General features: G+C 38.8%; 1 protein-coding gene across 1 annotated transcript in view; it reads right to left on the reverse strand.

The window, feature by feature from the left end:
• mast2 (microtubule associated serine/threonine kinase 2) overlaps positions 1-24,209 on the reverse strand; it is a 418,453-nt gene extending 394,244 nt beyond the window's left edge. Inside the window, 1 exon segment of the mRNA XM_072574356.1 lies at positions 23,412-24,209. Coding sequence (XP_072430457.1) covers positions 23,412-23,546 — 135 coding nt within the window. The 5' untranslated portion in view covers positions 23,547-24,209.
• Positions 24,210-24,420: the final 211 nt, after the last annotated feature.

Consider the following 24,420-nt stretch of genomic DNA (forward strand, 5'->3'; position numbering starts at 1 on the left):
CAAGCACGACTCTCAGACTACACTAACCATCTGTTTTGAAACAATATGAATTGACTCTCATTTCATTGATTTACAACATTATCCTTATTAACCCAATTTGAACATGAATTTCAGTCAATATTTAGTTCAAAAACATTAAGTAATTCAACCCCACTTTTCTATCTAAGGAAAGACTCCAACAGTTTTCATAAATCAATGTAATAATTCCATGAAACAAAAATGTGTATTTATTCAACTACTTGGAATGAATTCCAGAATTTTATTTAAAATCATTCAGCCCTCAGCTGTGAAATATTTCATGCTCTTCCTGGATAAAAGGTACTTTCACATCATGGTGTATGGTATAGGATGCTAAACACCGCAGTGTAACATTATAAACAGCTTAATTTAACTATTTTCTACAGCAGTGCAGTTCTAAAGTCAACTGAACCTGAAACAAAACACAGTGCACTATTAGCTTTCTAATTTTCTCATGCTTTCTTAATAGAACAACAATCAGGGACTCGAGATATAGAAGAGAAAATACTGATGTCTTGGAAGCTACAAAACAAACATTAATTGGTCAAAGAAATTATGTTCCAGATACTTATTCAAAATTGGAATATCTACCATTAGAAAGTGAAAATAAATTATAACACGTAATAATCATAATAAAATAATGACTTAACACAATCACTGCACCAAAATGCAGCTTCTCATAATGGGTCTTCAGGTTTACTGATTAAGACATTATAACCAGAACAGTTTGCACTAAAAGCATTTAGATTCCAAATGATCAACCATCGTGTATTTTAATAAATATGTCTGCTATTGCAGAGGTCGCATCAACAAATTAAAAAGGATATTAAAACAAAAATTGTTACCTGTTTCATTTTACTTTGTCATGCTTATTTTCTGAGAAATGAGAATTATTTGCAATTTGCAGCAGAGCTTCTATTCCGTGCCTTGTTTATCATACACCAGTGCAGTAGCGTCCAAAAAACGCTTGTACTGTCCTAAATCATATATTCAGCAACTGCAGTCAATATCACATCTGGTGTCAACGCTTAAAGAATTACAAACATGATACTGTGCTGCTGCACCGTCTTCACCTTTAATGGATTTTTAAGAGCTCTAAATTCTTATATGAATTGCTTCTGCCACTACGCAGCTCATAGATTGTACAGTAGAAAATCAGATAAAAAGGAGCACTAATGTCCATTCATAAAAAGATGGTTAACATTAGCTTTCCAGATGCTCAGTTTCCAAAGTATGCAGTCTTTTCAGGAATCTTGCAAGATGCCAATTTGCTCATTCAGTATATCAGTTGCCAACAATTTGATTTCAGGTTGAAGACTAAAGTAAGTAAATGCTTATCAAGTAGAAAAAAAGATTATGCAATTGTCAAGAGGCAAATTAAATAGCTTGAACATCCATGTTGCAGCAACTGCTCAATCGGTACTATCATTGTAATAGAGATTCAGAGAGTGATTAATAAAACATGCAGCATCCTCAGCTTGATCAACAAGGACAGAGAGTTTACAGCAAAGAAGCCATGTTAAATTTGGTTAGAATGCTGGCCCATTCTTGACTGGAGTACAATACTCAGTATACGGCACCACAATATAGCAAAAAAAAGAGATTACAGTTAAGGCTTGAGAACAGATAAATTGGCAAAGTTTGGACTATCCTTCTTGGAAATGTTGGACGAAAGATTTTATAGAAGGATTCAAAATTATGACAGGTCAAGACAGAGTAGGTTGGGAAAGATTGTTCCCATTGGTGGAATGATCAAGGAGCAGAGGGCACAGATTCAACATAACTGGCAAAACATCCAATGAGAACACCAAGAAAAACGTTTTCACGGAGCAGTGGAATCTGAAAATGCTTTGCTTCAAAGCGGTAGAGGCAGGTTCAATTAGCAGGGCCTGGTAATTTTCTCTATGTCAATCAACAATTTGTATCCTTTGAGCCAATGCACGAGACAACTACACACATCAAGTAATGTCACATGTAATCTAGCTCAAGATCATCTTATAAAATCACAACCTTCTGTTTTTCCTAAATAACTTAGGGCAAAAGTAGCCTAGCAGCCTTTGTAACCATTAACTTTAGCTTGCTTTCTATTCTTGTTTATTGGAGATGATTCATATTTGGCCTGACAGAGAGGGGTTCAAACTGCTGGATTATATCAAAGTCTCAAACTTGGCAAAGCAAAATACAATAATTAGGGTTTCAACTTCAAACAGTATAAATTAATTGCTCACGTTGACACCAAGACTTTGACTCAGATGTGATACTGTTCATACAAAGCAAAGGTGGGCAAATACACAATCTCTTCACCCTACTTAGGTCAGTTTGGTTTTATTACAAAGATTGAGAGAGAGTTTGTTTAAATGCCTCAGTCATTTCTACCATTCCCCACCCCCCCCTCTCACAATAACAACCTCCCCAGATTGTTCAGAAAATCTACCTCCTGCTCCCTTATCCCCAGTTCCATGTAAATTACTGGTCATCCAATTTCCCAACTCTGTCCACTGTGTTAACTCACATCACATTTGGTTCTACTCTCACTCTTCCACTTCAAAACTGTTGTCATTACAATGATACTGAGATTCAGGGTGAATTTGATTTTGGGGAGTAATGTAATGTACCGTTATCTCCCAAACTGACACTGTTATGGTTGATTCTTTCCAAAACCAGTGTCCATCCTGCCACTGAAACAAAATTGTTGCATCAAGGTAATGGCAGTGTGATTGAAAACCATCACTAGACAATTCATAAGGGCACAATCCAACAAAGTTTAACACCAAGGCTAAGGAGATTATAATTCCAAGTGAGGATGCAAAACAAAAGTACACTCAGCTGTTCTACACTGATAATGTCACACAAGAATTCCACACTGAAGAACACATTCAGGAGCAAAAGAGAGATTCTAATGTCTGAATAGTTTGGCTTACTGATGCCAGTGGTTAAATCAATGTCATGGTCCAGAATATTATCATACCAATATTCAGCAATGATAACGGGATGCCTGTGATTGTTGATAGCTTCATATATCTAATCTCGAAAATCACCAGCAATCTCACTTGATATTAAAATCAACACATTTATTTCCAAAGGTTGCAGCTCTTATGTCCAAGCGGAGTTAGGTTGTGTGGAACAAGAATGACCTGACTAAGAACACCAAACCTGCATCCTCCGTGCACTCGACAACACGCAGACATGAACAGCACATATCAGACAGGAGAAAGGCTGAATACATGAACACCTTCAATGCCTCAACTCCAGTAAAAAAAAAGTCCCAGCCTTTGTTTAAGGACTCAAACCTTCCATACCTGGCAAATCTCTTCTGAACTCTCTAGCTTAATAATATACTTCCTATTACTGGGTGACCAGAACTGGACACAGAACTCAAACCAAATACAGCTAATTCAACAGGTTCTACTTAAAATATTTTGGTTCGAACAAGGTCACCAACTCAGATTCCAGTACATGTTAAATCCATCCACAGTATAGACTCTTTGCTAAGGCAACAAAGACAGCTCTGTTTCATCAGACAGATTACAGTTCCATTCCCAATGACCACCTGTGTGGTGATTTGGCCACTGGGTCGGCATCTATTCATCTGCTGCAAATACACCTCCAAGTTAAGATGATGATGGATATTAACACAAACAATTGGAAGACAGTCAGCAATTACTGTGACCTATGGAGGCTGACTGTTTGGAAAGGCATTAGATGAAATGAGCAGGAACAGAAAACTCAGCTGGGTGAGTTTAGACCCAGCTAAAACAGAAGTTAGAGAATTGTGCACCTTCTTGACCATTTTTCTCTGTAGAAAATGTAGAGGCTGCCATGCCAGAATAGGACTCCAGACCTACATCATGCAATGTCTTACACAGAAATGATCACATGCAAATATTTCACATAGGACACAGAATGAAGAAGTACCCGAGGTTTAATCAAACCAGGAGGAAATATTCTAATTTAAGTAATAAATGACATCAATGAGATGGTGATGTATTTTCCATATATATCCTTTTCAGTCTCTCTGCACCTCTGACACACATGATCATACCATCTTCCCCGACATTGGGGTTGGGTTATCTCTACTTGGTTCAACTCCCCACCAGCCATTTTGAAATTTAACCCACACTGCTTGCAACTTTGCAATATTGTTCAATATGCAGTCAAACTTCCATCATCTCACTCTGCTTACTTTCACCTCCATTACAACAGCTTCCCCCACCTTTATCTTTTGTACGCCGTTATAGAGTCATACAGCACGGAACCAGACCCTTCGGTCCAACTTTTCCATGCTGACTAAGTTTCCCAAACTAAACTAGTCCAACTAGCCTGCATTTGGCCCATATCCCTCTAAACCTTTCCTATCAATGTACATATTCAAGTATTTTTTAAATGTTGTAACTTGCCCGCATCCACCACTTCCTCAGGAAGTTCATTCGATTCACGAATTACCACGTGCAAGACATTTGCCCCTCATGTCTTTTTTAAAATCTCTCTTCTCACACCTTAAAAATATGCCCCCCAACTCTAAATCCCCCAACATAGGGAAAAGACACCTACTGTTAACACTATCTGTACCCTTCAGGATTTTATAAATCTCTATGAAGTTCACCTCTCAATCTCCTATGCTCCAGTAAAACAAAATCCCAACCTTTAAGGACTCAAACTTTCCATACCTGGAAAATTTCTTTTGAACTCTCTTTAGCTTAATAATATCCTTATTACTGGGTGACCAAAACTGAACAGTACTCACACCACACACAGCTAATCCAATAAGTTCTCCTCTTCATTTAATCAACTGTGAAGTACATCTGAACTTTCATAACTGGGCCATTTCCGTCCTCTCTCTACATGGAACAATTACCTCAATTCTTGTGACTTGCATTGCCTCCTGATGCTTCAAAGTAGATTTTAAATGATCATCCTTGGATTTGAATTTCATCATAGCTTCATCGTTCCGCATCTCTAACTGCCTTCACCTTCTGTAACAGTTTCTGAACTCTCTTTCAGTCCCTCTACACCATAACTCTTCAATCTCATTCTTAAATGTTTCCATTTCTGTTTCGTAACTTCAGGTCCTCCTTTCAACAGATCTTTTTACCCAAGCGTTGGTCACTCCGCATATATCTACTTTGGATCAATAGCCATTTTTGTCAGATTTTTCCACTGTAAAAGTACTTTGGATGTTTTTCCATAAGACAGGTAACTACCTAAAAATGTACATTGCTGTTGCCTGCTAACCTGACAATTGATTCTCTGAATCTAAGTCCACAATGCAAAATTATGAAACATGTTCAGCATCTCTTACTCATTGAGATTGCTTCTGGGCAGCTGGTTCCCCAGAGAACCCCTCACCTTTGCACATTTATCAGTGAACATTTCCAGCCACCTGATGATCCTCCTACACTGTGTCCACATAAGCTTTGCCCCCACCCCCAATCAAATTCTCACTTCAATTCATTACATTCCACATATTCCAATAGTGGGTGCATTTTAGCCCAAACTTCATTAGAACAGCTACTTTCTGATACTTAGACCCCACTCACTAATCTGATCTTCTAAACTCTGGAAATCAAACAGAAAAGAAAAAAAACCTGCAGATGTGGGAATCCAAAGTAGACAGGCAGAAGGCCGGAAGAACACAGCAAGCCAAGCAATATCAGGGAGGTGCAGTAGTCACCATTTCAGGTGTAATCCTTCTTCAGGACTTGGGTCATGGGTGTGCATTTTCTCTCAAATCATTGATGCTTCATACTGATTCTACCATATTTAAAATTATTATTCCAAAGGGTCTCTAACTTCAACATAAAAGCAAAATATTACAGATGCAAGAAATCCAAAATAAGTACAGAAAATACTGAAAATATTCAGCAGGTCAAGTAGCATCTGTGGACAGAAACAAAGTCCTGTTCTTCATCAAAAGATTGACATCTCTTTATGCAGCTTGTTGTCAAATTCTATTTTTCTGTGAAACATCGCAAGCATTTTATGTAAAAGGCACTACAAAGTGCAAGGTTTTGTTATTCTACAAATCCAAACTTGGATTTGAGGATCACAACCTATTTGATACCACATTATTTCAATAAATTGTCATTGCAATTTTCCAATTAATATCTCAGTTTTTATACAGACAATTTGCAAAATTAAACATATGAATGGATAACAACATAATAGCTGTCAACTTTTCAACAAAACAAACAACTAAAGCTTTCTTCAGTGTGTGGCTGAACACCATATTTTTCAACTGTTCAATGAGATATTCATATTATAACATATGGGATGAAGAATCACCAAATTTCAAATGCACTGATCAATCAGATACATCAATCACCTGTTACAGCAGTCAAATCATTGCATCAAAGATTTAAATTTTTTTTTCACGGAATTCTACCTTTACTATAATTTCCGTGATATCGATTCAATATTATGCCAAGAAAGGTAATGTGTTTGTGCTAAGTCCAAGACCAGAACACTGATTATGCAAAAAGGTATAGCTTATATATTTTGACCTCTACCAAACAGACACAAATTGACTACCATTACATAAACACTTACAATTTCATCTCAAAAATATCATTTCTGGAATCAGCTTTTGGTAACCTTCTGCAAAACAGCAGTTGACTACAGAGCCAAAATTCAGTTTCAATCACAGCATACCCCTATGGTGGTCACACAGATGTCTTGTTTATAATCATGTCACCTTTTCTACTCAAACACAATTTCGATAGCAAAGTATAAAACAGGAAAACATTACAAACTTTTGCTGAACCACTGTTGAAATAATTTCATTAAATCATACAGAGTTTGAATCAGTAGTGATGACCTAAATTCTCAATGTGAAGCAATGACTACTTAAATCGCTTCTGTTTAAATCGCGCAGCCTTCTCCAGACAAGGAACCAGAATCTCAGAACTCTGACAGAAATATTTCCAAAAATGGCTCATGAGATTTACACGAGTTCTCTGAAAGAAACATGCCTACACTTAGAGCCAAATATGGCAGACTTTGTACAAATTTGTGGCAGGTAAGTTGCACTGTTAGTTGCAAGTTGAAATACCACCTTGCTGATGGATCAAATGAACACTAGATTTGGCTCTACAAACCATGGGCATGGTTTTAAATATTTAAAGAGAACCTCAACAGCAAGATTATGATAATTTCACCCCCCCCAATTACTGGTTGTTCTGCTCTAATGGGTGTTTCATTAATGCAAATTCACTGCAATGTAATTTATGAATTTAGACATTGTTGCTAAAGCACGAACTTTTAAAAGGCCAACACTTTAAACTCTGTTTCTAAAGGGCGATCTTCCTATAATACAGGGTTGTACAAGGACACAACCAACACATTATAGAAGAACTACCTGTAACATCTAAAAATACTGATATATTTTTTAAAATTGTATAGAATTTGTTAAAATTATACAATATGCTCGAAGTCTTGTGTAGAAAATACATGCACAGTATTCTAGAACCAAATGTATTTCTCCACACAGATTCATGTATGACTTTCCCCAGTTTAAAAAACAAATCCACTTGATTTTTGTTTGTCTTTTTCCACAACTATGCAAATTCACACTGAATAATGGTTAATACCACCAAAATGTGCGCTCAGAACCCTTTGTACCTAATCAGCTTCATTCTCTGAAACAAACCAGAACTGCCGCTTCTAAAATTGAGCTTGCTATACAAAAGGTTTAAAATTCTCCAAATTGGATTTCAGAATGCCTATCTTTCTCATTATGATTCTTTCAAATGGATTTTATCCCAGTCAATGTTATCAGTAATCAATTAATATCCTGTAATTTCTGCAGTTCTCAGCATATGCTTACCTACCTGCTCTTCGATTTCTCCCTGACCTGTTTTGGAGGTCTAAAATATACTCCTTGCTATCCCCCCACCACACCCCATCTTTGCTCCTTCACTCCATTCATATAGTCTCACTCAATGATCTTCATTAGAATACTCCATCTGTGATTATTTATTTAACCAACAGTCGTGAGTACCTATGTTCCAACCCTGATGCCAAAGAGGAGTATAAAGGATGACTTATACTCCAACGTGGACACCACACTCACCAATATCCCTAAGGAAGATAAAAATATCCTCCATGGAGACTTCAACACCAGGGTTGGAAAGGATATCCAATTCTGGAAAGGAACCACCAAAAAGGAAGTGTTTAGGAATTACAAAACCAAAATGTGATTCTCCTGCTCACTAATTTTGCAGAGCTGATCATCACCAACACACCATTACACCAAAATGACAAACAAGACTTCTTGGAGTCACCCAAGATCTAAAGTATTGACACATGATCCGACCATATCATTGTTCGATCTGAGGCCTAAGAGATGCCCTTATTACCAAAGCAATGGCTGGTGCGGATGACTGCTGGGTAGATCACTGGCTCATCCACTCCTCAATGTCCATCAAATGGCACCAAAAGTAGCTGAAGACAAAGATACTGTTCATTAAAATGTTCAACATTGAGCAGCTTCAAAAGCCAAGCAACCTTCTAATAATGTCTTCACCAAAAACTTCAAAAGAATCAATTTTAATGATATGATGCAAATTTTAAAACAGACATCACCTCATGCTGTGAAAAAACCACATGCTACAAGATCAGTTCAACAAGAATGACCACATCATGCAAGACATCATTGATAAGATGATGAGACCTTTCCATCCTGGCAAAACAATATCACCAGCAAGGCAAAGAGAAATTACCATACAGCAAAAGCAAAAGTTACAAAAGAACTAGGGAAATCAAGTACCAATGGTGTATTGAAAAGCTAAGAAGCTGCAACTATTAGCTGACAAGGATGATACCCAGGGGGTTTCCTCAATGCCACCAAGTCAATGTATGGACCCAACTCCCTTGCCTCAAACCAGTATGGAGAAAGGGTGGCACTCTTTTGGAGACACACAGAAAACATCAGCCTCCAACAAACAAAGCACTTCAAATAATTCCTTTTGCTTCAAAGCAATACAAGGATGCGTTTGAGGATATCCCCCAACTCCTCATCAAAGATGATCTTGGACTCTCACCTAGTGGGGCAGAATTTGAAGCCATCATGAGACACAAGAAGAATGGAAAAACTGCAGAAGTAGATAGCATCCCAACACAGATCTTCAAAGTTAGAGGAGCAGAGCCTACCCTCTATCTCCATTGACTGTTCCTGAATTCAGACACTTCTGAAAAAGGGTCACTGGACCGGAAACATTAACTCTGCTTTCTCTCCACAGATGCTGCCAGGCCTGTTGGGTTTTTCTTGCAATTAGAGTCATAGAGATGTACAGCACGGAAACAGACCCTTCAGTCCAACTCGCCCATGCTGACCAGATATCCCAACCCAATCTAGTCCCACTTGCCAGCACCTGGACCATATCCCTCCAAATCCTTGTTCATATACACATCCAAATGCCTCTTAAATGTTGCAATTATGCCAGCCTCCAACACTTCCTCTGGCAGCTCATTCCATACACGTACCACCCTGAGTGAAAAGGTTGCCCCTTAGGTCCCTTTTATATCTTTCCCCTCTCACCCTAAACCTATGCCATCTAGTGCTGGACCCCACCCCCGCCCATCCCAGGGAAAAGACTTTGTCTATTTATCCTATCATGCCCTCATGATTTTATAAACCTCACCCCTCCACCTCCGAAGCTCTAGGAAAAACAGCCCCAGCCTATTAAACCTCTCCCCATAGCTCAAATCCTCCAACCTTTCTGTTTTTGTTTCAATTGGAGAGAAACATGCTGTGAACAAACTGAGTTGGAGGAATGCTTGCTAAGATCAGGTTCCCCAGCTAATCTCTCACTTCTACAAAGAAAACCTTCCTGTTGAGTTCAGAGTGAAACATACTTGTTCATGTGAAAGAACAAATGAAAGAATACCTCAAGATCACATTTCCAGAGCTAGCTGTGCCTCCAAGACTTCAAACACAAACACATATGGTTACTGACTTGACTCCACACGCTTAAATATCAGACCAAACTCCAGAAAATTCTATATTTTGTCCTTCTGCCTTCAAAAATAACCCATAGGCCAAAATTTTTATTTTTTTCCCCCAGAAAGCCAAACTTGGCAAGGAAACCTGCCCATCTCTTCTTTTACTTAAATGTGTGTATGTTTTGATGACTGATTTTTAAAAGTTTTATTTTGCAACTCATGGATCAGTGGGACTAGAACACCAGTGCACTCCAACAGCCTCAATTTTAACATTGAGAACAATGTAGGTGAATTGAGAGCAGATATTAAGAAGTGTGATACAAACTCCTTACATTACATTAGATACCATTTTTGTTCATCCTTTGAGACAAAGGTGATCATTTGAGATGTTTCATATATTTTCATTAGGTATATTAATGACCGTTCAAGCCAACCTGCGCCTAGCAGACTCTACAGTATATAAAAACAAAAAAAAGGTAAAGTCCCCAGGATTCCAGCAGACCAGAGAGCTGTCTAGTGGTAGTTTAACCTGAGGATCATGACACCTCAGGCAAAGGGAAAGGTTGAAAATGGACAGTCCTTCATGGTAACCTCAGCCGATGCAAAAACTGAACTCATGCTGTGGCCATTCAGCCAACTGAGCCCTTTATACGATATAGGTCAGGATACTACAGATGATTTTTGAGTTTTGGATGAGTCACTGACTGCGGAATGCTTCTCAATACATTTTCTCTCTGCCTCGGACACACTTGCTTTCAAAAGGTGCTGCCATTCATTTGGTTGCTGTCAGTGCAGTAATCTCAAATGAGCTTCTCAACACGAGAAGGTAATATCAAAATGCTTCAGTCAAGTCTTCAGAGGGTCCTTGTAACGCTTCCTTTGATTGTCATGTCAACACACCCCATCGGAGAATCACTTGGAGAAGGGAGTATTTAGGAATTCTGGTTAAATGATCAACCCAACTCAGTTGTAAGTCCATCCACCACTGACTCATAGAAGCAGCAGTGTGCACCATCTACAAGGTGCATAGAAACAACTCACCAAGGCTCCTCTATCAGCACCTTCCAAAGCTGTGATGTCTAAAACTAAGAAGGACAAGAGAAAAAGATACGTGGCAACATTGTCACCAACAGGACTCACTCCAAGCCACACACAATCTTGACTTGGAATTAGATCAACCTTTTTTCACTACTGCAGGGTCCAAATCCTTGAACTTCCTTCCTAACAGTGCTGAGCATACCCTTCCATGGACATTCACATTTCAAGATGGCAGCTCATCATCATTTTCTCAACAGTAATCATAATAGCCAAAAGTCTTCCCAATGGAGTTCAACTGCTTCCAAAGTCAGCTGAAATGAAAATGATTGAGCTTCTTGATAGGTCACTGATACATAGTTGAAGTAGTGCACAGATAATAATAGCCTTGCTCATTTTACTCTAGACTAGCAATTTGGTCAACAGAATTGCTTCTTCTAGTTCCCAGACAATGCTCAAAATATGAGGCTAACATACTTGGGCAAAGATTGCGCACATCTTATTGTAAGTGAACCCTTCCACTGCTGACTGTTCCTGGCCTGAAACCACAGGCTCAAGAAAAGGTTTTCCTGGATCAGGTGAGAAGATCACTTTCAAGTTTTCTTCATGATAATCATAAAGGCCAAAGTTATTGCATGGCCAAAGTCCATTCTTTATTCTATGTACAGTTCTGAACCAATCAGTAACCCAGAAATCTCTTGGAGACCCTGGATGTCACCTGGAGTCATCTCAAGCTGAGCAACTTCCCATCCATCCAACATACAGGACTTTGGTTAGGCCACATTTGGAGTACTGTGTGCAGTTCTGGTCGCCTCACTTTAGGAAAGATGTGGAAGCTTTGGAGAGGGTGCAGAGAAGATTTACCAGGATGTTGCCTGGAATGGAGAGTAGGTCGTACGAGGATAGGTTGAGAGTTCTCGGCCTTTTCTCGTTGGAACGGCGAAGGATGAGGGGTGACTTGATAGAGGTTTATAAGATGATCAGAGGAATAGATAGAGTAGACAGTCAGAAACTTTTTCCCCGGGTACAACAGAGTGTTACAAGGGGACATAAATTTAAGGTGAACGGTGGAAGGTATAGGGGAGATGTCAGGGGTGGGTTCTTCACCCAGAGAGTGGTGGGGGCATGGAATGCGCTGCCCGTGGGAGTGGTAGAGTCAGATTCATTGGCGACCTTTAAGCGGCATTTGGATAGGTACATGGATGGGTGCTTAATCTAGGACAGAAGTTCGGCACAACATCGTGGGCCGAAGGGCCTGTTCTGTGCTGTATTGTTCTATGTTCTATGTTCTATCTAATTTCATCACCAGAATCACCACAGTGGAAGTCATTGGAGAAAAGCATGCTGAAGAGAAAATAATAGGCATCTCTGTTTAGCTTCATTAGTAACTGGGAATGGGTCAGAAGACTCACCATCATCCAGGACATGCACAAGAATGCCATTTTGGAACTGTAAAACTACTGTAGTGAATGAATTTGAGGGCAATACTTTCCAAAGGCCTATAACTGATTGTATGAAAGGACTTTGAGCAGGACCATAAACATGGTGTTGAAATCAGGGTTTAGTTCTTGTTCCTGGAGCTGTCTAACTGCGAACCAGATCAGTGTTACCCAAATATTTTCTGAAACTGTACCAACTCTGATGCCAGAACTGGTCAAGGTGGTTCATTAAGCAAGTCAAAAGGACTCTAGTGAAGATTTTGTCAGCAATGGGGAGAGCAAAATTCCTCTCCAACTGTTGCAAGATTATCAAATTTCTTTCCACTTTCATTGGGGACAATATAGTAATCTTGTGAGATGCCTTCCACAAAGTGACCCAGAGTTCAGTGAGCCTTTTGACCAGGTTCCAACCTCCTACCTGTAGACCTCAGCTGGAAAGCATCATCTCCTAGAGCTAATCAAGTAACCATGATGCTGAATGCATTTTTTTCTAACAATGTGGAAGAGTTAAGACAACAGTTGTTACAGTCCTGTGGCAGCCTATTGGCTGCAGCTTTATAAATAAATGACTAAGGATGTGATTGAAGTGCTCTGTCCAACTACTTGGAATCTAGAATCTATCCGGGCCTTTTTTTCTGCAAGTCAGCTCGTATGAACTAATATCTCTGTGTGATTAGTATCCTACTTTGCTTTGTCATGTTCTTATAAAGCACTTAGGACATTTAATTATTTCAAACACATAATAAGTTGTAATAACATGGGATATACTAAACAGAGTCAATGTGAGAAATCAACTGAATTTAAACATCAAACAGAGCCTCTTACAAAGCATAATAAATATCTGAAAATATCCTAGTTATTCTAGAACAAAAGCAAAATGGTTCATTCTTAACTGTTCTTAATAGTCAAGCACATACGGAGTTGAAAAAGCTGAGCAATACTTGCTAGCCTTCGCTGTGATGCTCCATCCGTTATCAGAATATTCCTTCCTCTTTTGCACCCCCCCCCTCCCCCAAACCCGGTTCAGACAAATTTGACAATACAGCAGGGATATCCCATTACAATAAATGTAAATTTGACTATTACAATTACAAAATAAATAAGTACATCTTCTGAGAAATCAGTACTTCACAGTCCTACATATAAATAAATGCAAAAGAAACAAAAAAGATCATTGCTGAAAAGTGAGCCTCAGGTACCACAACTGCACCAGGAACTCAGCTCAATTTTACAGCTGGGTGAACACTCAAGAACACTAATGATTAACTTCATGAGTCAATGTGATAAACTTTAAAAGTCAATGGTTTAATACCATCCCACACAGGAGATTATTCCACAAGGTACGAAGGTATGAACAGATGACAAGCTCCTGAGGACAACCACAAATTGATGAAGCCAGCAAACTCAAATGGGAAGCTGTCAATAGAAATAAATAACTAACCATTCAGTTTCTTTCTACCTTTCATTAAAATGCTCTTCTGATTCATCAGCTGTCACCAATGCTACTATAAACAAAAAAAAGCATTAAGTCAAAATTAGTCATTGCATGGGGTCTTAAGGAACACTTTAAATGAACAATGCAGTAGAAAGGTAGAAAGAAGAAATTCCACAGCTAGAGTCTTGCCAGCTGCAGACATCGCCATATGGTGGAGCAATTTTCAGAGTTGAAGGAGTGCACAGATCTTAAGAGGGTTACAGGAGGTTACAGAGTAGAATGGAATGAGACCATTGGATGATACCAACGAGAACAGGCTTGAAACACAGTGACTAATCATTTTCACATTCTAAAGCCCAAGATATTATGCCCTAATGAAGCAATTACAATCCAAATATTTGGGTGAACATTCTTCTGAAAACAAATAAAACCTCTATTTGCTACACACATTTAAAAAAAATCAAGACTAAGAGAGGTTGAATAGGCTGTGGCTGTTTTCCCTGTGTCGTCCCGTTTCCCCCCTCAGTCGAAGCAAAAGCTCAGAGACACAGTGTAGTTTTACCTCCTTCATCTTTATTCCAGGCCCTGGAGGGAGAGAGAACGATCGCCCATGTGCACAGAGACATGAGTTCTTGGTCTTCTCTGGAACAGCAGTTTATGAACTGTATAGTCATTTTACAGGGAGGAGCATCCAGATAAGGCAACATACACATTGTAACGGTCACTCAATCAGCGAGCGTCAACAGTAAAGATTGTTACACAATGATTAACTGGCTTCACATAATGAATGCTTTTTAACCTTGTTAAACTGACCTCACATATTGAATGCTACCTCATCTTGTTAAATGGCTCTATATAATGAACGATTTTCCACATTGTTAACCCACTACCCTTGCCTGCAGCACCCTACTGTTAACTGTAAGTTCGTACCTGATCTTAGTCATGCTCAGCTAAACCTCTTGTTTCACAAAAACTCAAAAAACTTAACTTTCCTTGCCTCCTTTTACTCTATACACATTCTCATTCCCTCCTTTTATCATTTCATGATAACCACCTAGGTGGCACTACCAGCTTTCATAAGACTCTGATAGCCAGTATTTAAGTTATTGACACACAGCATACAATGACTATAACAAAAAACCACTAGCCCATTACAGTAAATGGAATTTGAAGAATCCTCCCATGTAGAAAAAAAAATTCACCAGGAAAGTTCTTAAATCCATAGTCCTTAGTGATCACTCCATCCCCTCAAAGTTGAGTGGAAACAAGCCAGTTCTCCAAAATCTCCTTCAATAAAGTCCAATCTGAAAACAAAATTCAGTCGGTCCTTGCATCACTCCTCGGAGAAATCTGAATTCTTGGTAAAGACAATGAAATACTTCACAAAACTGACGAGACTCCCATCCTTCCGTGATGCTTCAGATGGGGGATACCAATGCATCAGAGTGTGCAGTGCAGCAGCTGCAACTGCAGCAGCAGGCTAGGTGAACGCAACATTCTTTGCTGCTTCTGCTCCCGCTCGGCTGTTAAATGCAACAAAGCCAACTGGCTGTTGTGATGTTAGCTTGATCAGTGAACCTTCATATCCCTTAAATGATCCAAAGGCAAGGTAAAGCTCACGTGGCTAAATGTCCATAGGAAGGCCACTGACAAAATCGTACAGACCTCTTCTTCACCGTTGTTAGTTTCTTCACTTTTCGTGCTCATGACTGGGGAACTGATTGAATCCATTGGATCAAGTTGTGGAGGGGGTGGGCGGTGGTCCGAAGGCATGCTTTACCTGTGAATGGAGAAACTCAAGGAAGTATCTTTGCATTTCCTCTCTCATTTCTTCCTTGCCAAGGTGGTTAGCAGTATGGAGACAGTCACACATTTAACTACACTAAATTGTGTCTGCCTAATTCAACATTCTTTGAATTCTTGAAGTCTGTTACTCTGCTCACTATTTATGACATTATCAAGTTTGTAATAAGCCATAAACTTCTATATTTTACTGCCTAAGTAATTCAGCCCATTATAAACAACAATCAATGGTCCTAAAATCAAAGTCTCATATCTCATTCAGGTTATTCAAAAATTATTTTCCTTTAATAAATTGATACTTGGCTAATGTGAAACCTATCAGGAAAAATATTTCCAAAATCTAGAGAACAACAGAATATTTCCTGTGCTTTAGCAATTGAAGAGGCAGTTTCAATTCAGATATAAATCTCAAATATTTGTTGGAAGCAAATGCTGGAATATTTTAAAATAAGTTCTCCAAATGAAATTTCCCAAATAAAAGTCAGAATTGCAGTGGCAACTTTGGTAGTGATCAATATTCTTTGAATTTGCGATATGAAGGGGGCCAATGAAGTCTGAACAATAATTACCAGAACTGAAACAGCTCAGCCGCTTGTTCTAATATTCCCTACTAAATCTTAACAATCTGAACACTCTGCAATAAAAACACAGCAAAGATATCGGAATATAATAGGCTCATCTGGCTAAAGCATGACCACTAACCCAACTGTTTTTTTTCCAACAGGCGTTGTAGAATTTCAAACAAATCAGGGGCTCAAGGCACTCAAGGTTACCAGTTTGATTATTTTAAAAAAGGACACAAATGTAAATTGTAAAAACAAAATCTGTCCCATTACATAGTCTATAAAACACATTGAATTGAGATCCTGATTCAAACAAGGCAAAACAGTTACTTAAAAGGATTTTCTGAACCAGTATTTTAACAAACCAAACTTTTTAAACATCAACCACTCTCAGCATAGCACAATTTACATTGAAACTTTCCTTTTTCAACCCAATTATTAGTACAACCTTAATTTCAGCATTTCTCAGTTTTTGTTTTGCATCCTCTCATTGAAATTACACTTAGAAAAAGAGAAAGCCCTCGCAGCGGACCACATGGCACCACAGTCCAAGCCAATCTTTTCCCCGCCCCGCCCCCCCAACAAAAACTCAGAGCCTCAAATTTCGCCACTAGGGGACTTTAACCCATCTCACTTTACTCCTCACGAGGGCTCGAACCTCACTTAAACACAGACCTCAGAACTTAATTCTTTCCCTGCTTGGTTATACCTGATACATGTTCTCACTTGGAGCGTCGGAGGCTGAAGGGTGACGCTATAGAGGTTTATAAAATCATGAGAAACATGGATAGGATAAATAGACAAAGGATTTTTCCTGGGGTGGGGAAGTCCAGAACTAGAGGGCATAGGTTTAGGGTGAGAGGGGAAAAGATATAAAAGAGACCTAAGGTGCACCTTTTTCACGCAGGAGGATGGTACGTGCATAGAATGAGCTGCCAGTGGAAGTGGTGAAGGCTAGTACAATTGCAACATTTTAAAGGCATCTAGATGGACATATGAATAGGAAGGGTTTGGAGGGATATGGGCCAGGGGTAGTGGCAAATGGGACTAGATTGGGTTGGGATATCTGGTCGACATGGATAAGTTGGACTGAAGGATCTGTTTCTGTACTGGACATTTCTATGATTCTAAGTGACGAGATAAAACATCATTTACGTCTATTTTTTTCCAAAACTGCTGGAAACACATTGGTAATTTAATATTTCACCAGCGTTATGACCTTATTTTTGATTAGGGTTGGAACTTATCTGATCTTTTGCCAAGTGTTGGCCTATCTCATGTAGTTCTACCATCATGTTCCTTTTATTTAACATATGCATATCTTCTGATTTTTGCAGACACATAATCAACACGCATTTAATCATTTCAATGCTCTTAAGAATAAAATTTGTAAAAAAAGTGGAGAAGACACCAATAAAAAAAAATTCCTTCTCTTAACTACCATTGGAAGCAACTGGTCAGAAAATCCTTGGAGAATTCCAAGCCAAACGTTGGAAACCCGAAACGCCAACCAGATGTTCTGTTAAGCAAAACACAAGCCCAGATTCCATAATTTTATATGCAGTCTGACAAAGTATTTGTATTACAGATACTAAAAACATAGTCAAGAGGCCAAGTTGGAATACAGTCTACTGTTCTTAATTAAACTTGAATAATGGAGATTATCTTAAATTTCAATTCAAAATCATGAAAAAGGCTGTTCTGTTCTACTGAAATTGCTCAATTTATGCAAGTCAATTCAAGTTTATTCTGAACAAACCAGTGACTTCTAAAATGATTTTGAATTAACAATATATATTTAATGTAAAAATCTACAACACAGATACTTTAATTAGCAAAAGTTTGGCCTTCAGAAATGCACAGAAAACTCCACAGATACACCTGACGGTACCTGCCTGTTGCATCAGCAGGAAATAGTATATGGTGCAGAGGCATACAGTGATGGGAAAATGTGTTCCTAATTTCAGTGGACACAAAATAAAAATTACCTGCAACTGACAGCATATGCTCACACATTGTATAATTTTAGAATTCAAGCAAAATATATTGAAAACATTCCAGTTCAGTTTCTTCAAAAGAACTAAAGGATATTCTTTAAATATTATATTTTCTTAAATAAAATAGTGTCATGCAGCCATATGCTGTGTACATATACTCTGATGGATTTACAAAGAGATACTCCTTCCTGCTACTAAGGCCATCAGACATAGGAGCAGAATTAGGCCACTTTGCACATTGAGACTACTCTGCCATTCAATGGGAAAATGGATGATGTGATAATCCTCAACTCCATTATCAACTCCATTTTCTGGTCTTCTCTTTCCAACCCTCTATTCCCTTAGTAATAAAACTACATCAGCCTTCAATAAACTTTAAAACCCAGCCTCGATAGCATTCCACAGTAAAGAATTCCACAAATTCATTATTCTTCGAGAGAAGAAATTCCTTCTTATCGGTCTTAAATGAGTAAACCCTTAGTCTGAGAATACACCTCTGGTCCTAAACTCTCCCACAAAGGGAAATAAACCTTCCCCATCTACCCTGTGAAATCCCCCTAAAGATCTTGTATAATTTTAGCAAAACCTCAACTTTTACGCTCAATCCTCTTTGAAAGAAAGGTCAACATTCTATTTTCTATTCTTCCTACCTGCTGAACGTGAATACTTGCTTTTTGTCATTCATGCATAAGAACTCACAAATCCCTATATTTGTCGCGTTCTGTCGTCTTTCTCCATTTGACTAATATTCAGCTCCTGCATGCTTCCTGCTAAAGTGCATAACCTCATTTTCCCACAATATAGCCCATCTGCCAAGTTTTTGGCCACTCGCTTTATCCCTCCGGGATGATGATCCTGCACACCATCCTTATTGACGGCCTTCGATCTAATTTTGTGTCATTTGTTAACCTGATCATAAACATTCAGATTCTTCAGTCAAGTCATTAACCTATATTGTAAAAACTGTGCCCCCTGATGAACTGCAGTCAATTAGTATAACTTCAAATGCTGTGTCTCCACTAAGTTATTTCATTCACTAAGTCAGATTTTCTCTTGGCAACGTTTTGTTGGCATTCCTTCTCCCAGCCCTAGTAAACCTATTGTCTTCTATGTCATTTAAAGAGCAGCAACATGTAAAGTAGCTGTATTATATTTATGGAGAAGAGCAATGGTGTAGTTATTACAGTGGGGAAGTACAACATGTACACATTTCTGTACAACATACTCAAAATTAAACTTTCCCTCAGACTGAACAAACATTTCTATAGTATATTTACACTGCTCAAACAACAAGTCAGTATACCAACATTTCCCATGTAAGCTGCACCCCAAAAATTCCACCCAAACAGTATAACACAAGCAACATAACCAAAAAGCTCCCAAGATATTGATAGAACAGACCAGCGCAGCAGTACTTACTAACTTCACCACAACTCCTGACAATGTTGTGCTACACATGGATTACTGTGAGCAATATGCAACTGTTATAAACAGAGAACTGCTACTTTAAAAATTTACATCTGTTACAGCAGAAATCTTGACTTACAAAGTGTACACATCAGCCTGGACCAAACAAGCTGTTCCAGGAACTAGGCCTAGATGTTCCAACTGTAACCAACCATATATCAATGTGAATCATCTGTGCCATATGCTAAATGCATCTCAATTGCATCTCACGAAACAATCCTCATTGTTTAGTGTATCATCTTATTGGCATAAAACAAAGACATCCTAAAATTAGGACTGTGTAATTTATGAAATATTTCTGTTCTAATTATCTAGTTTCATTTGATGAACAAATGATGACTTGCATTTATATCAGGCCTTGCACAACTTCTGAATGTCCCCAAGCCAATTCAAAACCTTTTGAAATATAATGGCTATTGTTATGCGGAAGCCAATTTGTACAGAGCAGGATCAGCAATGGGATCATGCTCACACCTTTATTTTCTTGTCAAGAAATAAATATAGGCCAGGACACTGGGGAAAGCTCCCCTGCTCTTCTAAACAGTGTCAAGGGATCTTTCAGAACAGACAGGGCCTTGGCTTCATGACTAAACAAAACATCTCTAATGGTGTAGCACTTCTGCAGTATTGCAAAAAACAATATTGCAAAACAACTCAGCTGATAAATCTTGAGTGGATTATGAACCCACAACATTTAGCCTACGAGATGGGAGCACAACAGTTAACACCACAATGCCCTGTACACGTTATGTGAAGTGACCCAACAGATTTTCAATGATGTCTTATACACAGGAAGGAGATTAGTTACATTATGGGTTCATTGAATGTACCTGGGACTAATTCTTAGATCATTCTTTCTCAAGCTAACCAGGAGTAGGCTATTCTTAACCCATGATGAACTGTGAGATGAGATTAGTCAGTAACCTGTTAAAGTAACATCAGGACAACAACAATCTGTCAGGATAGAATTTCAGGTGCAGTTTCAAGGGGAGAATCTATTTCCACGACTAGCACTTGTAAACCTAAATTAGCTAAATATAACATCATGAAGACACAGTTGTCTGAAACTAACTGGACAACTAGGTCAAAAGGTAGGTCAAGGCAAATACAGTGCAGACATTTTGAGATGATATTTAACAACTGCAAACAAAGATTTGTGCCAGTCATAAAGAAAGGCTCAGAGGATGCATCACCCACACCTAGATAAGCAAATTAACGATAATCACAAAGTAAAAGGGTCACTGTACAATTCTGCACAGGGTGGTGATAGGTGATGAGTTTGGACAGATTTTAAGGACCAACAAATAATAAAAAAAGTTCACTAAAATAATGATAAAATAAAAGATGAGAGAAAGTTTGCTAATAATAGCTAAGATACTTGAAAAGTAAAAGATGAACAAGAAAAGGAATGGAAAACCATCACCATCATGGAAATGCAGGAAAACTATTAAATCTAAAAGCTGGTCCCATCCATGGGACCAGACGGCCAGCATCCTAGGATCTTAAAAGAAGTAGCTGCAAAGACAGTACTGGCATTGATGATAATTTTCCAAAATGACAAACTCTGGAAGGATCCCAGTATATTGAAAAGCAGCATATGTAACATCATTATTCAAAAAATGAAGGGTGACAGAAAACAGGAAACTGTGAGTCACTAAACCTAATATCTGGCACAAATTAAATGCTAGAATCTATTATGAAGATGATTATATAGTTAGGCTACTTTGTGAAGGCAGAATCAACATGGTTTTGTGAAAAGGCAACTATGTTTAAATAAGTTATAAAATATTTTGAGATAAAAATATGCAACACTGAAAGGGGAGCCTGTGGATGTGGTGTATTTGAGATTCCAAAAGACTCCATAAAGTGACACATCAAAGGATACTACATAATCAAAGCACACATGTTGTAAGAACTAACATATAAGCATGGATAGGGGATTGATTATCTAGTTTATAGGATGCAAAACGTAGGGTGTGATGGGACTTTTTAGTTTGGCAAGCTGCAACTAATGGAATGCCACAAGATGAGGTGCTGGGGCCTCAACTATCAACAATCTCTTTTGATGACTGATGACCAAAAACATGATTGTGAAATTTTCCAAAGAAATCAAAAACAGACAAGAGTCTGCACAGGGATACAAATGGGTTAAATTAATAGGTAAAGATTCAGCAAATGCTGTATAATGTGGAAAATTGTGAATTCATTCAGGAAGAATAGAAAGGAATTCTTAAAAATCACAAGGAAGTATACTACTTAAATGGAGAGAGATTTCAAAACTGTAGTAGTCATCTGAGTATGCTCATATACAAGTCAATTTACAGATGCAGAAAGTGAAAGTCAATTGGAATGTTAATATTTATTTCCAGCAAAATAGAATATAAAAGAGGGGTAGTTTTACTGCAGCTACACAGACCCTGGCGGAGTATCTGAAGTATGTGGGCAATTTTGGTCTCCCCATTTTAAAAGGAATAAAATGGTGTCAAAAGCAGTTCAGAAAAGGTTTATTCCATTCATTCCAGTGATGAAGGGCTGGTCTTATGAAGAAAGATTGAGCACATCAGCCTTTACTCATTGGGCTTTAGGAGAACTAATGATATTCCTACTGAGAAAAGGAAGCTTGACAGGGTGAATACAGAGCGAATGTTTTCCTCTTAACATAGAGACCAGAACAGAGACCAAAAATAAGGCAATCAGTTTTTAAGGAGAGGACAAGAGGCAAACAAAGGGGAAGGAGATACGAATTTGGAGTTGAAACAATGATCAGATCAGTCATGATTTTAGGCAAAAGTGAGTACTGCGGATGCTGAAGATTAGAGCCAAGAGTGTGGTGCTCAAAAAGCACAGGTCAGGCAGCACCAGAGGTGCAGAAACATTGACGTTTTGGGCAAAAGCCCTTCATTTCTGATAAAGGGCTTTGCCCGAAACGTCAATTTTCCTGCTGCTTGGATGCTGCCTGACCTGCTGTGCTTTTCCAGCACCACACTCTTGGCTTAGTCATAATCCTACTGAACAGCACAACAGGTGAATGAATATTCCTGTATTCAACTGAGCAGTGTCACCTAACAAAAGCATGTCATTCATCCCACTCCAATCTAGTTTTAAAGGAGATTTGATGAAATCTGGGAGCAGGGAACTAATTTCCCAGTAACCCATAAGAACACACAAAACATAGTACATTTACAAAAAAAACAGACTTGACTTATACATTATAAACCAATAACTATTTTATTTTAAAAAAATAAAGTGAATAAATTAGCCCCAATAAAAATTTCTGTTTGAGATTTTGGAGAAGATTGGATTTCAAAGCCGCTGACGTCGAATATTATAAGACTTATTCTGCTTGACAATGAGACTTAGCTCTGATACTCCAGCATCTGCAGTCCTCACTTTCTCCTCCAATGAGACTTCATGCATCCGTTTACTGGGATACATGTCACACATGTAGTTTGAGAGGCCCACATTATTCAGTGTAACATTTTTGAACGGATCACATTCACTTTGCCAATGAAACCTCAAGAACATTTGTTTCACTTTTGCAGGAGAACACGTTCTACGTTGCAATTCAATGTTGTCAGTTTCAGTTAAGTAGCCATTGTCGCTTGAAAGAAAAATCCTCAGAAAAGTTACACATGTAAAACCCACTTTATAAATTAATGATGCCGAATTCACACGTTTACCATAACCGTCACTTCCATCGACCATAAACACTCACCCTTTCTGCCTGCGATTCATTCCTTCGCCCCTGGTCCAAAGCAGATTTAACTTTATTTCCCTCAGCTTGTTCATCCCGCACATGTTGTTTGGAAGTTTTCTTTTTGCTCCTGATATTCGTTCCAGATTTCTTCATTGCTTAGCGTATTCACACACATGCAACAATAAGTAATTTCAACCAAACTTTTTTAAAAAAAAGAGTATCTGTCAGACCTCGTCTTCAAATAAAAGGAAAGTGGTTGGATCTATTCTCCCAACCGCAGGTGACGAAGAAACAACATCCTTGGAAGGGTGGACACATTGAACTGGTTTCTTTTTTTCTTCGGATATGATTGAGAAGGAAAAGGGGAATCTTTGGGGGGATAAACAGAGTTGGTGGAGGGAAGATTCCACCCTCAGCCAAGCATTTCCACTGAGTCCAAGGGCCGGCAGCTGCTCTCTGTGCGAAACAAATGGACAAAGCGAGGCTTGAGAGCAGCCGCCACTCACACGCTACTGTAACTGTTAAAACTCGGCCTGGATCTGGATGTGGCTCCGGCTCCGGCTCCGGCTCCACAGTCACTCTCACCGCCCGCTCCCGCAGACGAGAAGCCGCCTCCCGCCGCTGCCGACACCCACCGCTCCGGTCTCAGCATGGCCGCTCCGTGTGCCCACACCGCGGGAAAATACCGTCTCCCACATCGCCCGCAGCTCCCGAAGGAGGCACATCACATTCTTTCATCGGAAAGAAAATCTGTTATTTATCGTTATGTTTGATTCTCCTTTAACATAACCCACTTCCGGTTGGCAGCGCACTTGACCATTGAACCGGAAGTGGTTCCTTTGTGTCCCTGAAGTTGGGATATGAATAGGATTTGATTGTCTCTTTGGTTCAGATTCGTTTGTCAATAAATTGGATTGTTCAACGCGGGAGGACCATTACCCCTGCTCCAACCAGACTTTATTCATCCTGTTTTATTCACTACTGCCACTCATGGCTTCTTACTGCTTCCAAAGTTAAAAATCACACA

This window comes from Chiloscyllium punctatum, chromosome 7 (genome assembly GCF_047496795.1).
Source record: "Chiloscyllium punctatum isolate Juve2018m chromosome 7, sChiPun1.3, whole genome shotgun sequence".
Taxonomy (NCBI): Eukaryota; Metazoa; Chordata; class Chondrichthyes; order Orectolobiformes; family Hemiscylliidae; genus Chiloscyllium; species Chiloscyllium punctatum.